The sequence below is a fragment of the Podarcis gaigeae genome (genome assembly GCF_964106915.1).
Source record: "Podarcis gaigeae genome assembly, chromosome: 14".
Classification (NCBI taxonomy): Eukaryota; Metazoa; Chordata; class Lepidosauria; order Squamata; family Lacertidae; genus Podarcis; species Podarcis gaigeae.
The window spans coordinates 28,145,250-28,166,341 of NC_139690.1; the positions used below are offsets into that span (position 1 = coordinate 28,145,250).

At 48.0% G+C, this 21,092-nt stretch overlaps 1 protein-coding gene across 1 annotated transcript in view; it reads right to left on the reverse strand.

The window, feature by feature from the left end:
* RASGRF1 (Ras protein specific guanine nucleotide releasing factor 1) overlaps positions 1-7,021 on the reverse strand; it is a 59,353-nt gene extending 52,332 nt beyond the window's left edge. The window contains exon 1 of the mRNA XM_083713071.1: positions 5,687-7,021. Within this exon, the coding sequence (XP_083569197.1) occupies positions 5,687-5,950 (264 nt within the window). The 5' untranslated portion in view covers positions 5,951-7,021. The remainder of the gene's footprint in view (positions 1-5,686) is intronic.
* Positions 7,022-21,092: the final 14,071 nt, after the last annotated feature.

The following is a 21,092-nucleotide window of genomic DNA, read 5'->3' on the forward strand; positions in this document are numbered from 1 at the left end:
ATGGGGGGACGAATGGAACCCCCCCCCCCCGTGTGAAATGACCACCACTTGTATTGCTGTGCCTTTGTACTCAAGGAGAATAGACACAAGTTAGACTCCAGATCAGGACAGACAATTATGATTGGATATGCTACTGGAGCAAAGGTGACAGAGCAATTGACTTGAATACTGGAAAGGTCGGCACAAGACATATGGTTCATTTTGATGAACACAGGACAGCTACCAAGAGAGGAACTGCGATATTTTTTTTTTTTTTTGAGAGGTCAGAAGAAGAAATAATAGCCCTCCTGAACTTTCCTGAATTGACATATCTGCTTTCTACTGTCACATCACCTAGCACAAATGATGAACAGGAAGGAGAAGCCGAGGAGCAGATTACAGGTAGCAGGAGAGGAGACTGATGAGAAGAGGTCTGTGCTGGAGGGTGATGAGGAGACTGATGTGGTTTCACAGCCATATGTCAGATACTCCTCAAGACCCAACAAAAGTATCCCATCTCCAGGATTGTCCTACACCACAAGGTCATTGGCACAACCCTGAGAACCTTCCACTTGGGGGTTGAGCAGGTGCCAACCACATATGTGGAGGGATGCTGCATAAGAGGAGATTGATGCGCTGCACCAGAACAAGATCTGGGCCCTCACCAAGTTGCCTCCCAGGAAGAAGGCAACTGGAAGCAAGTGGGTGTTCAAGGTAAAGCAGGGTGCAGAAGAGGAAGTTGAGCACTACAAAGCAAGACTTGTGGCCAAAGGTTACTTGCAAAAGTTTGGAGAGGACTATGATGAAACTTGTGCACCTGCAGTGAGATATTCCAGTATTACACTGCTTTCAGGCACAGCAACTTCTTAACAAATAGAGGCAAAACACATAGACATTGAAACCGTGTTTTTGCATAGAGAAACCTCAGGGTGGATTTGCATGGAAGAGGCCAAAGGTTTTATCAAACCAAAGGAAGTGCATCTAGTATGCAAACTTCAGAAGGGGTTTTATGGTCTGAAACAAGCTGCTAGAGCATGGAATGAGAAACTGCACAGCAGTTCCCCACAGCTAGGGTACACACAAGGTCACACAGACAAGTGCTTGCACACCAAATGCAAAAATGGACAATTTTATTATGTGTTGGCATTTGAAGATGGCTTGATCATTGCAACTGAAAATGACCAAGACTACCCAAAAGTTGTGAAAGACCTAAGCAAAGGAGCAGAACAACTCGGAAATGTTTCTTCCTACTTGAGTGTTTAAACAGAAAGAGAAGGATCTTATCTTCTAAGTCAAAAGCAAAAAGTTATTGAATTGCTTGACAGCTTAGGGCTGCAAGAAGCTATGGGAGTAGCCACACCAATGGCTACTGACTTTCTAAAGAGCCCAGATGAATCTGAACTCTTGCCAGACAACAACCAGTACAGGTCAGCAATTGGAAAACTTTTTGTACCTGACCACAACTTCCAGACCTGACATAGCAAATTCAGTGGAAATCCTGAGTAGTTAGGTCTCTCACTGAGAAGGATGAGACTGCTGTGAAAGGGGTTGTCAGATAATTACAGGGAACCATGAACTATAAACTTAAACTGCCAGCAGACAGCAATCCAAACTACTAGGTTATGTGAATGCTGACTGAGCTGGAGAAGTGAAATTTCTTTCTTCATTCTCTTCCATCTTGTAAAGCTGACCAAGCAACACATATGGGCTTGATCACTTCAAGCCCAGACCACGTGTTCATAAATGTTTTTCTGTATTTTGTAAATTCAAGACTTTCTACCTGTGTTCTTTTTGCTGCCACATGGAATAATGCATGAATCTGACCTTTGGAGTTTTTAAGTAAAGCATTTCAATTTACTTACGTTGTGGTCTGTTCACTGCAAGAGAGGCAGTGGACTGAACAGGATATTTAAAAGGTCTAACAGTCTATTATTCCCATGCTTCATTGTGCTGCATGATTCTGTGTTTTTATACTCTGCTGGGGGCTCTCTCTTGCTGGAGTGTGTGTTAAACCCCATGCTTTGAATCTAAGGATCCAGCCAATTATTTTATTAATTAACCCACATGGGTGGTATTAATTATTATTTTCCACTCTACAGATATTCCACTTGTAGTTTCCTTGATAAGAATCTGACAGGTGAGCCTGCCTATTGACACCTTGGCTCTCTCCCTGGCAGTTCAGTAGTAATATTGGTGTTTTGTCTGGACATGATGGGGTGATAGGAAAATGCTTAACTGATCATATAACCTGTCTGTAGCAAATTAGAACACCACCCTGAAAATCTCCCCAATTCAAGTAGAAGGGAACATCTAGTTCCAAAAGCTGCCACCAGAGAAGGAAAACATTTTTCTTCTTCTTCAGTTATCTGAAGATTTCACTTCCACCCAGGTTTCAGAGTTGAAATGCCCTGACCAAAGTCAGAGGCCTTTGATCTTCACTATGCTCCTTGTTGAGAAATAAAACACATTGCTACTTGGAGATTAAGTTTGCAGTTCCTGGGCCAAGGCCAGGGTGATTAATCCTTTTGTGCAGGAGACCCAGCCATGAACTAGCTCTACAAATGTCAAAATGGACTCAATTATAAATCAAAGGGGACTCGTTTAGTTGTAGCTGAATGAAACAAATTCCCAATGTGTTGTTGGTTTGGTCTGAAGCAGAAAAAATATATCCCATACCTCCTGGTTTGGGAAGGGCTGCTATCTGCAACAAGCTCCTCCTTCCTCAGATATGTGAAGCCTTGGAAGGCGCCTTCTACAGAGTCCTGACCCTCGGCCTATTGAGCTCCGTATACTGACTAGCAACAATGGCTCTCCAGGGTTTCAGGTAGTGGTGAGTCTTTCCCAGCCATGCCTTGAGATGCCATTGGGGACTGAACCTGGGACTTCATGCACACAAAGCAGATGTTCTACCACTGAGCTACAGCTCTTCCGCAAGTGGAAAGATAAGTCAGTACAAATGTAAGGAGACATGGGTGAAGACAGAAATGGCCAGCTGGTTTACCAGCCCATACATCAATGCCAAATGGGCTCTTGGTCAGTCCCACCAAAAAGTTTAAAAAAATCTGCCTGCAACTTGTGAAATAAAGAAAGTTAATGTCAACATTGTTGAGGGATAAGTGTGGCAGCAATGGTTTAGCAAGGCTGATAAGTCCATATGGGAAAAGGTTTGGTGGTAGAGCATCTGCTTTGCATGTAGAAGGTCCCAGGTTCATTCCCTGGAATCTCCAGGTAGCACTGGGAGAGACTCCTGCTTCAGACACTGGGGAACCACTGCCAGTCAGCGTTGACCACACTGAGCAAAATGGACCAATAGTCTGATTCAGTATAAAGCAGCTTCCTATGTTCTGCATCCAGAGAGAGAGAGCCATCAGGCCATTATCTATAGTACTTGCTAGCAGTTGGCCAATCAAATACCTAACAACTATGGGGGTTGGGGGGTTGGAGAGAAAACCTGCTGAGAGGCCAAAGTTATAAATGGGATGTCCACAAAAATCCCTAAATCAAGACAAGAGACCATACTTTCCTTGGCATGCTGGCATCACAGATACACAGTGGTTTCTCACTGGCAGCAGGGGCAGAACTAATTTGACCACTCATGCACCTGCAACATGAGGGAAGCAAGTTTTGTATGGGACACCAGGGAAGCCATGTGCAAACTGGGGCAAGCTCCTTACTCTTCTTTCCAGGTCAACCACCTCCCATCTGCAATGTGCTGATGGGGCACATTGTCTTCCTCCACTGTTACTTACAAACAGGTTCCAGACAGGTTCTCATCCTGGCCCTGCTCAGAACCAAAACTCATTCGCTTTAACAGTTTGGCAATGTCCTGTGACTTCAGATCATTGTCAGGATCAAAATGAGGACCCACCTTGCAGGGTTATTGTGACTATTATTAAGATAACGTACAGACAATGAACACTCCCAAAGCACTAAACAAGTGCTGGCATTGCTATCTATTTTGTGTGAAGGAAGAGCGCATGGCACCCAAGATGCCCTAAGGATTCTGAGGAAGGTGTGCCAAAGAACAAAAAGGGGGACCTGAAAATGGCTCATGAGTTGCCAAGGGCTAAGGAAGAGGATGCAGGTGGGGGGAGGAAACAGAAAGAGAAGGAGTGAGGACAGGAAGATAGCCTCATGACTCAGGTCTTCTTAGAGCAGGAGTAGCCAATGTGGTGCCCTCCATATATTATTGAGCTACAGCTCCCATCAACCCTAACCACCAAAGATGCAGGCTGGGACTGATGGGACTTGGAGTCCAACAACACCTGGAGAGCACAATGTTGGCTATATTGTCTTTGCCTCTTCTGGTTGACTTTAGACAAATCAGTAGCACAGAAGCAACAATTGCAAATACAAAGCCAATCTCTCCTGGGCGAGGAAGTCACCCCACATAGTATCTTCCTTCCAACAGTTTAATGGTCATTTTATCCAACAAGTCCTTCTACATGCTTCATCTCAATTGGCACCCCTGTATTTTCAAACCTCCTCAACGAGTTTCCTCAAAAGGCAGAACCCACAAGCCCCATCACTGCAGACAGAGACCTCCACCTTTGCTCCTAAGCTGACAGTGGAGCCGTTTCACTAGCCAAAGCTATGGAGGCCTGTGAAGGATCTCCTCAATGGGATCCTCAAGGGTTTCTGGCTTTGCAGGGGCTGAGCTCTGTACCTGCAGGATGGCCTCAGATTAATAGAGAGGGTCATTCCTTGTGATCTTGGGTAAGGAGGACTTTGCATCAGCGTGCCATGGACAGAGCCAACTGCCAACTGTTGAAGGTCTTGTCTAGCACAGATGCTGCTCTAGCATGGCTAGTTTCACTGTTGAGGAGACTCTGCAGATAGTCAAGGACTGGCCGCAACATATCTCTCATAAGTGCATTTAAATTAACAGGATAGCTCAGGAATCAGCGGGTGGGTTGGCTGGCCCCAGGTCCTGTGTGGAAGGGAAACTCTCTGCAAACCCACTGCAAGCTGACTTTGTTCACACCCTGAAAGTTCTGGTGGGACCAAATGGCTCTTTTCCTATAACACTTTATGTTTACAGGTTAAGAACCACCAGATGCCTCGACCTGGACCCAGTCATAATTCCTAAAGCCCAGCACCCAAATATTCACTTGACAAAGGTGAATTGTGCTTGAGGGAGGCGGGTGGAGGGTGACATGGATTGCTGCAGAAGACCTGCTTCTTCTTTTTCTCCACCGGGGGCACCCTTGCATTTCAACTTGCTGACTAATTAATACGACTGATTACCCCAAACGTTGTGGGGTTTTTTTGGTTTTGTTTAAATGTTCTCTTGGCTGAAGTAACTTCAATTTCCTGGCCAGAGCAGGCTTCTTGGAGAGGGTGGGGGTAAAGGAATTACCTTCTGCCCGTCCTGCATAGAGTCCTAAGCACAGGAATCCAAAAATGGGAACACGGGAGGGGGAGCTAGCGCGAGACTTCTGGCACTGCAGCGCTGGGAGAGCTGGAGCTGGAAAGCCTTCCTGACCCCCTCTGGCCTCGAAGGGGGCAGGTGTGTCACAAGCACCTGCGACGCCTAGGACACACCGTCCCCCACAAATCTCAAGGCAGCGGACACACCGGGCAGGGCTCCTCTCCCCTCCCCTCCCCTCCCCCACCCAGCTGTCCACGGCCCAGGCTGGCAGCAGCAGTTCGAAGCGCCCCCGACCCCTTCGCTTCCTCCCAGTCCTCCTCCCATCCCATTACCTACCTGTTTCTCGAGGGGGTCCTTGGGCTTGGGCGAGGGCGCCCGGTCGCAGACGCAGCCCTCCAGCAGGTAGAGGCCAGCCGGCCTGGAGCTGGAGTCGCTCTCGAAGTAGAAGAGCATGTTCTGCAGGAGGGCGAACCACTTGGGGTGCCATTTGGTATTGTCCGAGCTCCGCTTGCTCAGGTAGCCGCGCCGGGTGCCGTCCTTCTTAGCCAGCAGCCCCAGGTAGACGGCGTGCCCGTCGTTCAGCCGCATCGCCTTCTGCATGGCGGGGCCGGCGGCGCTCACAGCCGCATCTGCATCCCGCTTCGCAGAGCCCCAGCAGCCCGGCGCCCGAAGCGCCCAGCCGCCTCTCACATGCCCCCAGAAGCAGCAGCGCTCAGCCCGGGCAGCGCCTCCTCATCGCCCGGCTCGGCTCGGCTCGCCGCCGCCAGCTCCGCGCTCGCCTCACGGTCTGGTCATGTGATGAGCACCGCGGACAGCGGCGCCCAGAGCCTCCCGCCGCGCGGCGGACAGCGATCTGCGCCGCGGACAGCGGCGACTGCGGCAGCGCCGCTCGCAAGCAAAGATCAGCACCGCGGACAGCGGCAACTGCGGCAGCGCCGCTCGAATGCTGAGATCAGCACCCCGGACAGCGACACCCGAAGACCCGCCTGGCGGCCTTGCGGGAGTTGGCAGGAGCGGCAGCAAGCGAGCCGCGGTGCCACGGCGATGCCAATGGGCGCCGTGCCAGCTTCCTTCCCAAACGACCCAGCCTCCTCTCCGCCGCCTGGTGGGGTCAGGGCATTTTTGGCACTGGGCGCAATCGCCTCCCCGCGGCCCGAGAAGAGAGCAAAGGACCCCTTCTGCTCGTAGCACCGGGCGTCATGACGAAACCTGCGCGCGCCCCTCCAGAGCGAGGCACGGGACTGGGGAGGAGGGCACGCAGGAAGGCACGGGCGATCGCTACCTCTCGGATCAGGTCCCACACCTCGGCATGCCAGAGGAGAAGCCGGAGACCCTCTTGGTACTGAAGCTGGCGGCAGATGCCGCTGCTGCTGGCGGTGTTAGAAACCGTCGCTGCGAGCATCACCATGTCAGCCTCTCCGCCAGCAGGAATGCGGCAGCGGGACTTGGCCCGTTTTTATTTTTAGCCTCCCTCAGGCGCCTACATGTTCCAGGGAATGTGTCGGGGTAGGAAGGAAGGCACCTTTGCCGGAGCCAGAAATACCTGCCTGCCAGAGTCCTGCTCCAAACAGGACGCGGTTTAGTGATATCTTACTCTTTATGATCCAGGAATGTGGATTTCTCAGGTGACAGCTGCATAATTTCTCATGGTGACAGCAACATTTCACAGACCGCCCTGCAGAGCAGTCCTTTTTTCTTATCAATCTATTGCACCCGAAAACATTCAGCTCTCCAAACCTCTGTGCCCCATTTCCTCCTCGCTTCCCCCTCTCGTTAACGCACAGCTTTAGCAGGTAGACCAGGACACCTGCCCACACGGCAGAGTTAATTTTACCTAACCATTAAAAAATGTATGTTAAAACTCCCACATACAGTTCCCTACAGCAATCTCAGTCTTAATGGGATGCTCAAGGCTCCAGTCATTTTTTTAAACAGGTATTATTTGAGAGAAGGGAAAAATCCTTTTGGAACTGAGCCCTCTTTCTGCCTCTGGGGGTAGAGTGGGGTGGGGCTTCAAACCTTGGCCTCTGATCTATATGTCACGATAAGCTCTGTAGTCCCAGGATAGAAAAGGTTTATGCTTAAAGGGTTCTTATCAAGTCCCCTTTGGTGCATTCCCTCCTGGCCTCCCTGCTCCAAAGAGGGGAGAAAGTGAAGCGAAGGATAAGCCATGGTTGGGGAAATTCCACCTCAGAAGAGAAAGTCTTCCATATTAAGCAGAGCCTATACAGTACATGCAAAAACACCCAGAGGGCAGCTGTGTCGGTTGTAGAAAAAACAAACCCAGAGTCTTGTGACTCCTCAAAGACTAACAGATTTCTTATGACTAATGAAGCTGAATTGGTGGGGGTGGGGGGTGTTCTTGGGTTGTTCTTGTTTTTATTTTGATTATGTATTCTGTGTTTTCATATTGTGATTTTAGCCTGTGAAGCACCCTGAGACCTGTGGGTATAGGGCAGTATACAAATTTAAACAACAACAATGCTGGGAAATTCAGGATAGGCAAACAGAATTACTATTCCATACAGCAGCACATGTGGTGCTATGGAACTCATTCCCATAAGACATAGCAATGGCCACCAATTAGGATGGCTTCCAAAGGAGATTAGAAGCAGGATAAGGCTGTCAATGGCTACTGGTGATAATGGCCCAGTACTGCTTCTCTTCAGAGGAAGGATGCCTCTGAACACCAGTTTCTGGGAACCATGAGCAGGAGAATCTCACTGTGTTCATCTCCTACCTCTGTACATCCTAAAGGCACCCAATTGGCCCCTAACAGGTGGCTAGACTAGGAAGGACTTTGGTTTGATGCAATAGGGCTCATAAGACATTTCTAAGGGCCTCATCCAAGTCTTCTGCCTGGCTTGACAATCTGTAGCAACCTGACAATATTATCATGATTGCTTCCATTTCCTTTGATTTTAAGATAACACAATCACTTCTACTCTGAAAAAAAGGTACTGGAGCTTCTCAACTCACCCCTCGCTGCTGACAGCATCGCTAATTATGGCTCAGAATCCATGAACTGAGCAAGACAAATTTATGCAAGGAGGAAGCCTTTGCTGAGCTGCTGGGCCAGTTCTAAGAACTCTTGAGGATGAAGGCCACGGAGGAGGAAGAGGAACAAGAAACACCTGTAGACTTCCCACTTCATCTCACTGACCCAGATCCTGCCTTCTTTAAACAGACTTGAAGAATGTCAGGGAAATTATGTCAATTAGTTTTGTTTTGACTGGAAAATGTGGGTAATACTTCAATGACTTAAATTAGGTCATGAATCACCATGGAAATATCTAGGAATTGTTGGGAAGCAGGAAGCACATTCATGGTTGCTTGCACCACATACCTGCAGAAGCAGAGCATGGGAGGAAGCGAGAGCAATGCCAGCCATGCTGCTTCTGAGAGCGTTGTCTGCTGCAGTGGGACAGGAGCCCACTAACGTCAATATCAGCCTTCCCAAACTTTGTGCCCCCACCGATGCTTTGGGCTACAACTTCCATCAGTCTCATATATATTACCACTTCCCCAGTCACTGGATGGTCATTTGATGAGCAAAGAGGGGGACAACAGCCTCCTCCTCTGCTGCTCTCCATAGTAAATCTCCTCTACTGCTATACCCACTGCTGACAAGTGGCTGCTGAAAGGCTGACCAAGAGTGAAGGTGGTCTGTTGGGCCCAAAAAAGAGGGGGTGAGCCATCCCTATTCTTGATAGAGCCCACAGGAAAATCAGGAGAGCGATCTGGAAGAGTGAGGTGGAGTCCAGGGGTAGCTCCTATGCTGCAGAACCTGAGGGGTCTAGAGCAATTGGCAGAAACACAAACATCTCTCACAGGTGGGAGATATGTTTCTGCCAGATCTGCAGCAGGGGTTGCAAGGGTAGTTTTGTGGCATATGGGATTAAGGGGGAAGGGATTAGGGCAGTGAGGGCAAAGATGGGAATGTGAATGTTACCAAATGCCCCGATGCATCAAACTCTGTGAATGGGGTTCCTCAGACCAGTTTCCCCCAGGACCAGGGGAAATGGGCAAAAGGGCCTGTTGACAGGCCTGTGATGACTTGGGGTGTGTGTATTCAGTTATTCAGGACTGCTGCCTTTTTAAAGCCTGGGTCCAACTCATGCAGAATTACAATCCCTTAATCAGACTCTGTTATAAACTCTTGTGGGAAATATATCCTCTACATACATACATACAAACAAACACACACAACACAAACCACGCACATCAACGGTGGGTGCCAGACGCCTATAATCCCTGAATACAGTAAGTGTTAGAATTTAATCAAGCCTTCTGCTCTCTTGCTCCAGCAAGTGTTAAAATATAAACCAGGCTAGCTTCTTCTTGGAGTAATTGCCTGGGGTGATGGGCCATTAAAAGTGCAAAGGAAAGGAGGTGACCCATTAAGAAAGCAATGGAAGAGGGGGGCTCTGTGCCCGGCAGCAAATGGGTGGGGCCCCTCCTCCAGTTTTTAGATAGTTAGAAGGGAAAAAGCCGGAGTTCTAGAGTGGAGAGTTGTATTATGTGAGCTAGAAGCTGGAGGCAAAAACAGCAAGCTGGGAAAGCCAGAGAGGCAGAGCACAATGTCTGCTTGAATCCAAAGCTTCAGTTATGCAAGAAACAAGACCATTTCGGGGTGTCACTGCTCTGAACCCCTCCATCATAGGCTCAGATTGTATATATGTGTAAATAAATGATATATCATAAAGACACCACAGTCTCCGCTGTGCCTCATTTCCAAAAGAAAACACAGACCCTAGGTAAAGGCCTGGAACCCCTGGAATATCCCACCACTCAGAGGTTGGTGGGGAGGGGAGTGCAACAATAATGAGATATGATGCAATGCTAAAATGTTTAAGCTTACTGCTTAAAACCTATCCCAAACAAATGCAGACCACCCAACAAGCAAGGCAGATCCATCTGTCAACCAAAAACAGCCATTGTATATACGGTAATAAGCCTGTGCTTCCGGAAACATCCACAAAATTCCAGTTTGAAGAGTTTAGGGGATTGTTTAAGAAATAGTGGCTTCAGGAGAGCCTTGACATTACCCCTCACAAACAACTACGGTAGTCAAAGGTTAGGAGGAAAAAGAAAAAGGATATGTCTGAATGAGAATATAAACAGACTCCAGTGCAGGAAAGCCAAAAACTGCCAATCAAGGTTTGCTGTTGCAGGAAGATCTCAGAGATCAGGCCACAGCCATGCTCATATTGCTACATCCCTGCACATCTTGACCTCTGGGAAGTTCCTACTTCAGGCTTCTCTGACTGGTCATGGCAAGGAAGCTTCAGAACTGATGCATTTCTCAGAGAGAGAGAGAGAGAGAGAGAGAGAGAGAGAGAGAGAGAGAGAGGGGGGAAATAAAAACCCGCCAACATTACTGTATGAGTGTCATGTATGATGAAATAACCACATATGACAATTTAAGACTTCTGGGTTTGGTAAGCCCCCTAGAGCCTCCATCACACACCCAGCATACCCACCATGACCGCCAATGCCCTGAATCTTTGCATCAGAGGCAAGATCCCTCAGAATGCCAGTTGCTGGATGTCACGTGGGCAGAGTGCTGCTGGTGTTGCTTTCAGTTCCTGCTTTTTGGCCAGTTTCCCACTAGGGCTTCCCATTGGCCACTGTGAAAACAGGATGCTGGACTTAATAGGTCATTGGCCTGATCTAGCAGGCTCTTCTTATGTTCTTATGCTTGAGTGCTCAGGCCCTGCTTTGGGGGTTCCTGCAGGCATCTAGCTGGCCTCTGTCAGAACAGAATGCTGGACTAGATGGGCCCACATTGACCTGATCCATCAGCCAGCCAGGCTCTTCTGATGTCCTTATACTGTTCTACTAGCTAGGGAAAGTTGCTGTTTCCTCCAAATCCCATTAAGTGTTTTACCAAAGCTCTTCTATCATCTCTCCACTGTGCCTGCAAGGGACTTCCAGTTCTTCTGATAGGCACTCCAGCTTTTATGAAAATCCAGGATTGCCACTTCAATTGTAGAAGCCACTCTCAAAAACAATTTTGCTTTGTTCCTGCCAGGTGCACCGCACTACAAGAAGGCTGGTTTTCTGAGCCAAGACCAGAGATTGTGGTTGGAGAGAGTCCAGAGTTCAGGTGCCCACAACTGAGCTTAACACTGAATGCTGAATTGTCACCAGGAGTGAGGGATGGGGGAAATAAACTCCAGAATTGCTACAGCACAACCCTTCCCTTCCCTAAGGGCACAAAATAATTAATAGGAAGGAATTAATTCCTATTTTGTATTAAGTCACACAGCGGTAGTTAGTTGTGATTAAAATTGTTCGGGAGTTTCCTGAACTGGGTTGAACTTTTGATGACACTTTTCATAATTCTGGGCAGAAGCCTCACCCCCCACCCCACAGCCACCCAAAACTGCTCTACAGGTTTCTGCAGCTAATAGATTATCATACTTTTTAAAGGTCTGTAATTCCAGAACCAACCCTTCTGCAAAATCCATCATTTTTTAAATCCCTGTGAACACAGCAATGTTTGAAATCCATCAATACACTTTGCAGCTAATAAGGTAACAGCTATTAAAGTTAGTATTGTCTTGGGAAGTGATGTGAATGAAGGGACCTAGTGGAAATAAGGCCAGAGGCTATTTCTGCAGTGAAATCTTATAGACCAACCTTCCCTGGGCTGGTGCTCTTCACCTGGTCTGGACTGATGGGCCTTTAGACTGTTACCGCAGGGTTCTTCTCAAGGTCTTGCATTCAAAGGCTCTCCTTTCTCTCTTACTGCCCCCTGGGGTGATCAGGGCAGGTGGTGAGCAGAGAGCGTGTCTATTCAGTGGTGGGATCTGGATTGTAGAATTATTCTGCTTTGGGTGCCAGGCAAAACTATTTTTATATTCTCTCAGGCTTTTAAATGTATGTTAATATATTTTCTCTCTGTGTATCGCTTGCTGTATTCTTACATTGTATTTGTATATTTTATCTTGATTTTGGAACTGCCCTGAATTTTCCAGGAGCAGGTGGTGCATCTCTTAAATACATTAATGGCCCTCACACCTTTTGTGGGCTACTTGCAAAGCCCCCCTGGCACATCAGAAACTGAACATGCTGCTCTAAATGGCTTTGGCCCAACCCAGTACTTAGAATCATGGAATTGTGGAGCTGGAAGAAACCCCAAGGGCCATCTAGTCCAACCCCCTGAAATGCAGGAATCACAGCTGAAGAATCCCTGACCGATGGCCATCCATGCTTTGTTTAAAAACCTCCAACGAAGGGAGAGTCCACCACCTTCTGCCGTTATCTGTTGCATTGTCCACAGCTCTTACATTCATAAAGTTCTTCTTGATGTTTAGTCAGAATTTCCTTTCTTGTAATTTGAATTTATCAGTTTGGGTCCTACCCTCTGGAGCAGCAGTAAACAAACTTGCTCCATCTTCCATGGGACAGCTCTTCAGATATCTGAAGATGGCTCAGATATCACCTTTCAGTCATCTCTCTGCCTGATACCTGGTTCCCTAACCATTCCGCATAAGGCTTTGTTTCCAGATCCTTGAACATCTTGGTTGCCCTCCTTTTATTTTAGAACTCACTTGTGGAATGTCATAGTCCCCTGGAGCAGCCTGGTGCGCTCTCTCTCTCTCTCTCTCTCTCTCTCTCATGCTCTGATGATGATCCCACCTACCCACCACCCTCAAAGCCTTTGCTCCTGAAGTATCCTTCCAGCACATCCACATGACTCTGGCTAGCATCCAGCAAGGATGCCCAATTTTATGCCTGAAGTTGTGAGGTCAAGCCTGATTCCCCCACCCAGTAGATGGAAGACCCACACCTGCTGCCCCCCATTCACTGTTGAGGACAGGAGTATCAGTAGACTGGCCCTCCCCCTTCTCCTTAAGAGGGAGAGAAGATGCTTTGCTGGGCATCTTTTTTTTTTTTTGCACACTTGGTGCATGAGCGAGTGAGAAGGTGATGTTGGCATAAATTACCACTTTGTCATCCCAGTTGCTGAAACTCCCAGAGAATAGCTTAGCAGTTCAAAGGGCTGCAGGGATAATTTTGCACAGCTCCCTAGCAGGTCTCATGTGATCCATTTCAGACCTGTCAGCAGTGGGCTGCTATTTCTGTCACCCACAGTTTCCACCAGCTTCTGGATTTTGCACACATGTCCTCACCATAAAGAATAGCACAACCACAGTCATAACATACAGAACGTTGAGAGAAAGACGGTTATTGCAATAGAATCCTCTAGGTCAGATTCAGGAACACAGAAGGGGGATTTATTATAACCTGGCTCAAGCTGTTAATTCCTCCTCCCAGATTTCCCCCCATATCCTGTTGAAAAGGCCCACCTCTCATGTGGTGACACAGTGAGAGCCAGTGTTGTGTAATGGTTAAGTGTTAGACTAGGATCCGGGAGACCAGGGTTCAAATCCCCACTCAGTCGTGAAATTCATGGGTAGCTAGGAACTGCCTCCAAATACATTCTCTAATCTCAAATGCATTTACTCGGTCTTCATCTACAGTACTTCACTGCCCCTTCACCTCCTTTCTTCCCAGAAGTCCAGAGCTCTGCTCCCCCACCCTAGGTTTTCCGCAGGAGGTCTTTTGATTAAAATTAATGGCGAGGATAATCAGAATGAAATGTTTTGAGGCTCATCAAGACAAGAGGCCCTAATGTCCTGTGCCCATGGCAACACAAGGCAATCTGCTCTGCCTTGCCCAGAAGTGGCGCAACTCAAGGAGTCTTCTAAATGGGAATTTATCTGGGAGGATTTCCTGATTTATCAAGGAAAGAATGGAAATGGAGAAGGCAAACAGAGAAGGCTTTTGCTAGTCACTTCTGCCAACAGGAGGGTGAGAAGGACACAGAACAGTGCGGAGATGCACAGGGGGAGAAAATGTGAGCAGCTCTCATCAGAAGATAATGGAAAAAACATAAGAAGCGCCTGCTGATTCAGGCCAAAGGGGGTCCATCATCCTGTTCTCACAGGGCCATCCAGATGCCTCAGTGGGAAACCTGCAAGCAGGACCTGCGCACTAGAGCCCTCTCCCCTCCTGTGGTTTCCAGCAACTGGTATTCAAAAGCATTGCTGCCTCCAGCTGTGAATCCAAAACACCAGCAGGCTGCATCCAAACAAGGGATCCAGGATCCAGCTGGTGCCAACTGGCTGCCTGGCAGGCTGGGTGACCCCACTTCCAGCAGCTACAGGAGTCATGTGAATGTACAGAAACTTGGACCAAGTTGATTCTTTTTCAGAGAACATTTTTGAGCTTTTTCTTTCTCTCATCCCCCTCCCCTAGGAGAAAAAGTGACTTTGCATAACTTTCTCTGAATATTCTCCACTGTTCTTGGATGGCAGCTGATATTTCCCACCCCCCACTTAGAACAATGCTGAGCCTGAAGTATTGCAGAATGGCAGCCTGGGTTGGTGGGGGAGAGAAATGGTGCTGTTGGAGGACTTCCCCTTCTCTGGACAAAGAGGGTGGAGAATTTAAATCAGGCAGCTTTGAGGGTCCCATTAGAACAATTAGGTGGGGGTATCGCTCCTCCAGATGGGAAGAAGGAAACCAAGCCAAGGAGCCGCTTCAAGAGCAAGTAGGAATGGGGTTGCAGCCCTCTCTCTCTCTCTCTCTCTCTCTCTCTCTCTCTGTGTGTGTGTGTGTGTGCATGAGACAGACAGAGAGAGAGAGAGAGAGAGAGAGGGACTTGGAAATGCAAATAGCCACCTATCCTCAGTTTGTTGGTTTATTTTAAAAACTAGTTTTCCCACTATAAGGTGCTAACAACCGTCATATACAAAGTAAAACAAAACAAATATAAAAGCAAAATGAGTGAAACTTTTTAAAAAATACCCAATTCTATCAATTTACACATGAGTTTACATTTTAAAAAAAGTCTTTGCCTCCAAGTGGAAAGTCCTTGGGCTTCCACTATGGAAGTAGCCATGGGGTGCAAGTGAAATCGCCACGACTTTCCCTCTTGTGCTTTTAACAGCTGCACCTGAGGCAAAAAATCTACCTGTATTTCTTAGCAGCAGGGTGCAGAAGTGGGGGGAGCAAAACATGCAATGACGACATGGAACTCTAAAGGCAGAGGAGCATAAAGACCTTTTCAACATGTGGGTGTTGGCCATCCCTCATTGAGTGACCTTGCCCACCTTTCCTTACAGCTTTAGGGGGAGGGGGTCCCTGCTGGAATGCTCAGCCATGCCTTCCTCCCTTCCACCCACTCTTGGAAGTTGAGCAGGACAACAGGGAGGAGGAGGAAGAGGATCTGGCGAGGGGCGTAGCCAGGACTAGGTCACAATGGGGCAAGCAGGGGATGGAGACGGAGGTACTCACAAGGTGACAGAGGATGGCAAAGGGATGGGGGTCAGTGCACAGGAACCAGAGCAGTAGGACCCATCACCAGAGCCAGAGGGGCTCTTGTCTCCACAAACACGACATGGGCATAGGTAGCAGCAGGCAGGGGCCCACAGTCCAGCTCTCTAGCTGGCCAGGTGGGGCTTACTAGCTCTTAGAGAAGGTGTGTGATTCTTCAGCTGGAGTAGGCTTAGAACAGGTGAGAGTCACTTGCCTCATCAAACCCAGATGCTACAATCAGCAGGCAAAGTTTAAAAGGGAAGCAGAGCTGAGGTGCTGTGGGGTTTGCTTCCATTGTGGGGCCCATCACCCCATGGTTTGCTGTTCAAGACCCTTTCTGCTGAAAATCTGACTTTCGTGGCTGGCTGTGGTCTAGGCAGGCATAGGCAAACTCAGCCCTCCATATGTTTTGGGACTACAATTCCCATCATCCCTGACCACTGGTCCTGTTAGCTAGGGATGATGGGGGTTGTATTCCCCAAACATCTGGAGGGCCGAGTTTGCCTATGCCTGGTCTAGGGAGCCCCACCTGCAGACACAGACTCTCAGAGAAATTTCCAAATGGCTATATCTCTTCCTGACAATTTTGATTCTTCTTGCAAACTGCTTTGAGACGTTATTGCAATCGAGCACTATATAAATCTCATGAAACAAAAGTGACCTGCTTTGGGGCAACCCAAGCCTTAGGCGTGTTAGAAAGCCACAGCACAGCAGGCATGACCAGATGCATCAGCCACCATCCCGTTGGCACACGAAGCTGCTGTCGCCATGCTTGGTTTGTGGGTGGCGAGGCATCTCTACTTTGACGCATTGCTTGCTGCATTCCCACCTTGGGCCACGAGGTGGCAGAATTGAACGCAGTGACCACCTTCTCTCAGCTTCTCACTTCTCCAAGGTGGAAGAACAGCTGTTTGGGTGGCAGGTGCGGTGGTGGTGGGTGGGAAGACCTTGATTGTGGAGCCGTCGATCTGCCGAAGCTCCTCAGTAACAGGGATGCAAGAAAATGCTGAAACCCACAATGGATTTAGACAAGAAGGGAGAGGGGGAGACGGAAGGATGGGGGAGTACAGGACCAGCAAGCAGTGCTTGAGGTGCAGGAAATAAACAGTTTAAACAAACAGAAAACATTAGTGGTTGAAGACAGCAGATTTGTCAGCTATAACCTAGAAGGAAAAGGAGGGGAGGCAGTTTAATGTTATCTGCTCAACCTGAGCATTCAGTCTAATCTTATTTATTATTTTGGATTTATTTATTGAATTCATAGCCCTCCTTTTCCTCCAAGGTGTGCAAAGAAGCACACATGGTTCACCCCTCCTCCTTTAATCCCCACAACAACCCTGTGATCTGGGTTAGGCTGAGAAGCAATCACCAGCCCAAGGTCACCACAACAATAAGCAAGTTAAGAGAGAAGGGGTCCACTCAGGTGAAGGCCTGGAAAAACTGGGGTGACTGAACCAATGCTTGAAACCATCCAAGTCCCACCATTTTTTCTCCCATGCTGAAGGGTAGCAGGATGCCCAGGAAGGCATTCCAGAAGTATGTGCTTGAGAAGCAGGGAAAGAAACTTGCACCTTGCCAGAGGGATACAAAGCAGCAGAATGATGCCTCTGTGGTTCCAGCATCTTCAGCAGAGAACAGAACAACAGTGATGTGTCTGACAGTAGGTGGGAGAAAAGGCATTTACAGCACAATATTTTGTTTACTCAAAAGTAAATTCTGCTCTGCTCAACAGAGCCTATGAACAGGATTGCAGGCCAAGTGCATATTAACTATGCACCCAAAGAGTGAGATTACCAGGCATTGGGATAATATATGATTGAGATCAAAGGGGTTCAGCAAAAGGAGATATGGAAATTAGTGTGCTTACAAGAGCCGAAATCCTTTAAGAAACTGGATAGCTTTCCTGAGTGGGGGGGGGGGATGGTCTGCCAGTTCCTCAAAATCATAGGAGTGCACCTGTGTATATCCTGGAAAATCTGGCCTTGCCCACTTGCCCAGTTGTGGAACGTCCTCCCACAGGAGACTTAGCAAGATGCCTGTCAAGCTGCAAAATGGGTTTTGGAAGGTCTTCTCTACACCAGCAATGGGTGGCTTGCAGTTCTGCTGCTTCACACACTTAAGCTGAAAGTGGCAACTACAGAAATTAACTCCAATGCATCACGTTTAGCAGCCATGCAGAAGCAAGCTGGCTATGACATAGACTGGTCTTCAGAGCTGGCCGCAACAGATGTGGACGGGCCCTTAAACCATTTTCACAGTGAGGGTGCTTAAAAGATTGTCCCACTCTTCAACATTATTCCACAGTGGTTGGATGATTCCTGCATTGCAGAGGGTCTGACTAGATGACCCTTGAGGTCCCTTCTAACTCTACAATTATGTGATTCTACAAAAGTATGCAATGCTCAGAGCCAAAGGGTGGTGATAGGCCAAGAGAGCATATGCCTACCTCCTGGGGTTAAAAAAACATTTTAGTGAGATTGGGAACATCCAAGAAGAAGCCAGTTAGTTCTTCTTTGTGGTGACAGGCTCTCTAAACAACCCAGACACATTCAAGCCACATGTTGTTTAAAACTCTAACACTAATTATATATGACACTTGCATACTGATGAAGGTAACAGTCCAGTGGGTGCCCTCAGGGGCTCAGGCCCCAATTCCAGGTGATCTATGTACCCCTTTGCGGAACACTCACCAGCAGGGCAGAGTTGTGGGTATAGCACAATCTAAAGAGACCAAGGACAAGCACCGAGAACCAGGCAACATCCAAAATGGGAACCAGAAGCTGGGTGAGGTCACAGTCTAAGGTCAGCATCTCAGGGAGCTCAGTCAAGGTTCACTTCAGCAGAGGCACCCTGCATTGCTCCCAGGAAGAAGTCTGATACACTCTGACCTCCTAGGCCACACCCTCATCACAGAAGCTGGCAGTGAAAGCATTTCAGGGATTTCTCACTCACGAAGAGACCCCTTACTCATGAGCCACAATGACGACTCTGGATCCACAGACACATGCTAATACTAGACCTCCAATGAGGCTGAATGTTGGAAGATTCAAGACAGATAAAAGAAAACTCTTCTTCATGAAGTGTGCAGTTAAATTGTGGAACTTGCTCCCGCAGAAGGCAGTAATGGCCACCCTTTTTTGTTTGTTTTTAATTTTATTTAACATAACTATTACAAAATATAAGCAAATTGTTGCAAATACATACATACATATATATTTCAGATAAGCACACATATATAAAAAAGAACAAAAAAAAGAAAGATAAGATAAGGAGAAAAAGATAAGATAAGGAGAAAAAGAAGAAGAAAAGTTGGAAGAATTTCTTCCAAATTTATTCTACAAATATCTCAATAATAAAATTTCATTGATTGACTTCCATCACCACCCTTTGCTTGCTTGCTTGCTTGCTTGCTTGCTTGCATATATACCGCCCATCTGAATGAGTTGCTCCAGCCACTCTGGGCGACTTCCAACAAATTAAAACATCAAACACAGTAAAACACCAAACATTAAAAACTTCCCTTATACAGGGCTGTCTTCAGATCTCTTCTATGGTCATATGGACAGCTTGGAGGGCTTTAAAAGAGGATGGGACAAATTCATGGAGGAGAGGGCAATCAAGGGCTACTAGCCAGGATGGCTGTGTTCTACCTCCACAGTTGGAGGCAGCAATGCTTCTGAATATCAACTGCTGGAAGCCACAGGTTTCCCATAATGGGTATTTGGTTGGCCACTGGATGCTGGACTACATGGACCCGCTATGGCTTGATCCAGCAGGCTCTCCTGATGTTCTTGTGAGGTTGAAGCTGGGCGGGGGACAATATTCATTTAGGCCCTGCTTCAGGGAGCCAAAAGGCTGGAGCTGGCTGTTGATCCTGAGCTGCCCTGAAAGCAGATGCAGCAACTGCTCCCCTGACCCAGTGGACTAGCAACAGAGCTGAGAGAGATCCATCTGGGTGATGGACAGCTGAGCTGCCCCCCCTCCCAGCTACTTTCACACGGAGGGTGTGTTCCTTGCCCTGCCTGAGCTGCCTAAAGAGGCGGCCCCTGGACCCAGCTTCGGTGCATGACTGAGACTCATCATCCCCCATCTGTCAGCCGCAGTCAAGAGCATTTTCTGGAAAGCCCCACAGGCAGGTGCAAGTGCCACATCAATATGCCAGTGCTCTAATGACGAGTTCATAATATTTTCTGCTTGCATTCCACTGTCTGGGCGGATTAGCCAAGCGGCAGTTTCCTCTCCTGAGCCGGGCCTTCAAATTTAATAACAAAAGCATCAGCTTTTGTGTAGATTATGAGCCGGTGATTCATCGTGGAAATACCTCATGATCACTTGGGCACATGCAAGAGGGCTTTGAAACCTCAGAATTATGACTAACGAGGTGCAGGCTGGGGCAACGTCTCCATCAGATTAGGAGGAAATTAGGTTATCTAAGGCATGAGATCTGCAAGCCTCCCCAAAAATGGGAGATGCAGGGCTGGAGCCGCCTTCTGTTCCTTGGGCTTGGCTTGCCTCTTCTTCTCCAAAGGACCAATAAGGATGAGCTCCCCACAGCCCAAATCATGAACTGGAGATCCTTTCTCCTTCCTAATGTGGGTCGAAGGCTATGAGAAGTGCAAGGCCTATGAAAATAAACAGATTGAGGCAGGCAGGGGGTGGTTTCAATGCCTGCTTGGAATGGGGGGGGGGGTGAGCTTTCATTCTCCTTCCACTTGGCAACTCTCAGAGAGGCCTTCATGGGCTGACTTTATGCAAGCGCCTGTTCAAATGCTGTCTATGAGGATGGCTTACAGGTACAGGCAGGCAGGTGGAAGGGAGCCTGCAGGTGCTCACCTGATCAGAGGGCGGATATGAGTCAGACTTTGAGCCCTGTGTAGTCTCATTCCCACCTTACCTCCCTGTGAGTCTCATCCAGAGGACAAATGAAGCAAATAAACAAGGGGTGTGTGGGCAGATTCAGGTGCAAACAAAATCATCCTGGGGAAGGAACAACTCCCCTATGAAGAAAGGTTTCAGCGTATAGGACTTCTTAGCTTAGAGAAAAGGTGAGAGCGAGAGGCAACATGGTAGAAGTTTATAAAGTGATGCCTGGCATAGAGAGAGTGGACAGAGGAAAGTTTTTTCTGCCTCTCTTGTAACACTGCAACTAATGGGCACCCAATGAAGCTCAAAGTTGGCAGATTCAGGACTTTCCTCAGGGCATAGTTAAAAGTATTCTTGCACGCCACTCCAATTTCCAAGCAATCGAAATTCCAGGGTTCCTGATGATTACCCAGGGTCTGCGTTTCCTTTTGGGAATGAGGCACAGCGGAGACTGTGGTGTCTTTAGTATATATGCTTTCCTCTCCGTGGAGGCTTCTTGTCCACTCTGCCAGCAGCTGGTCTGTTCTGTTGACTGCTGGTTTTGTCG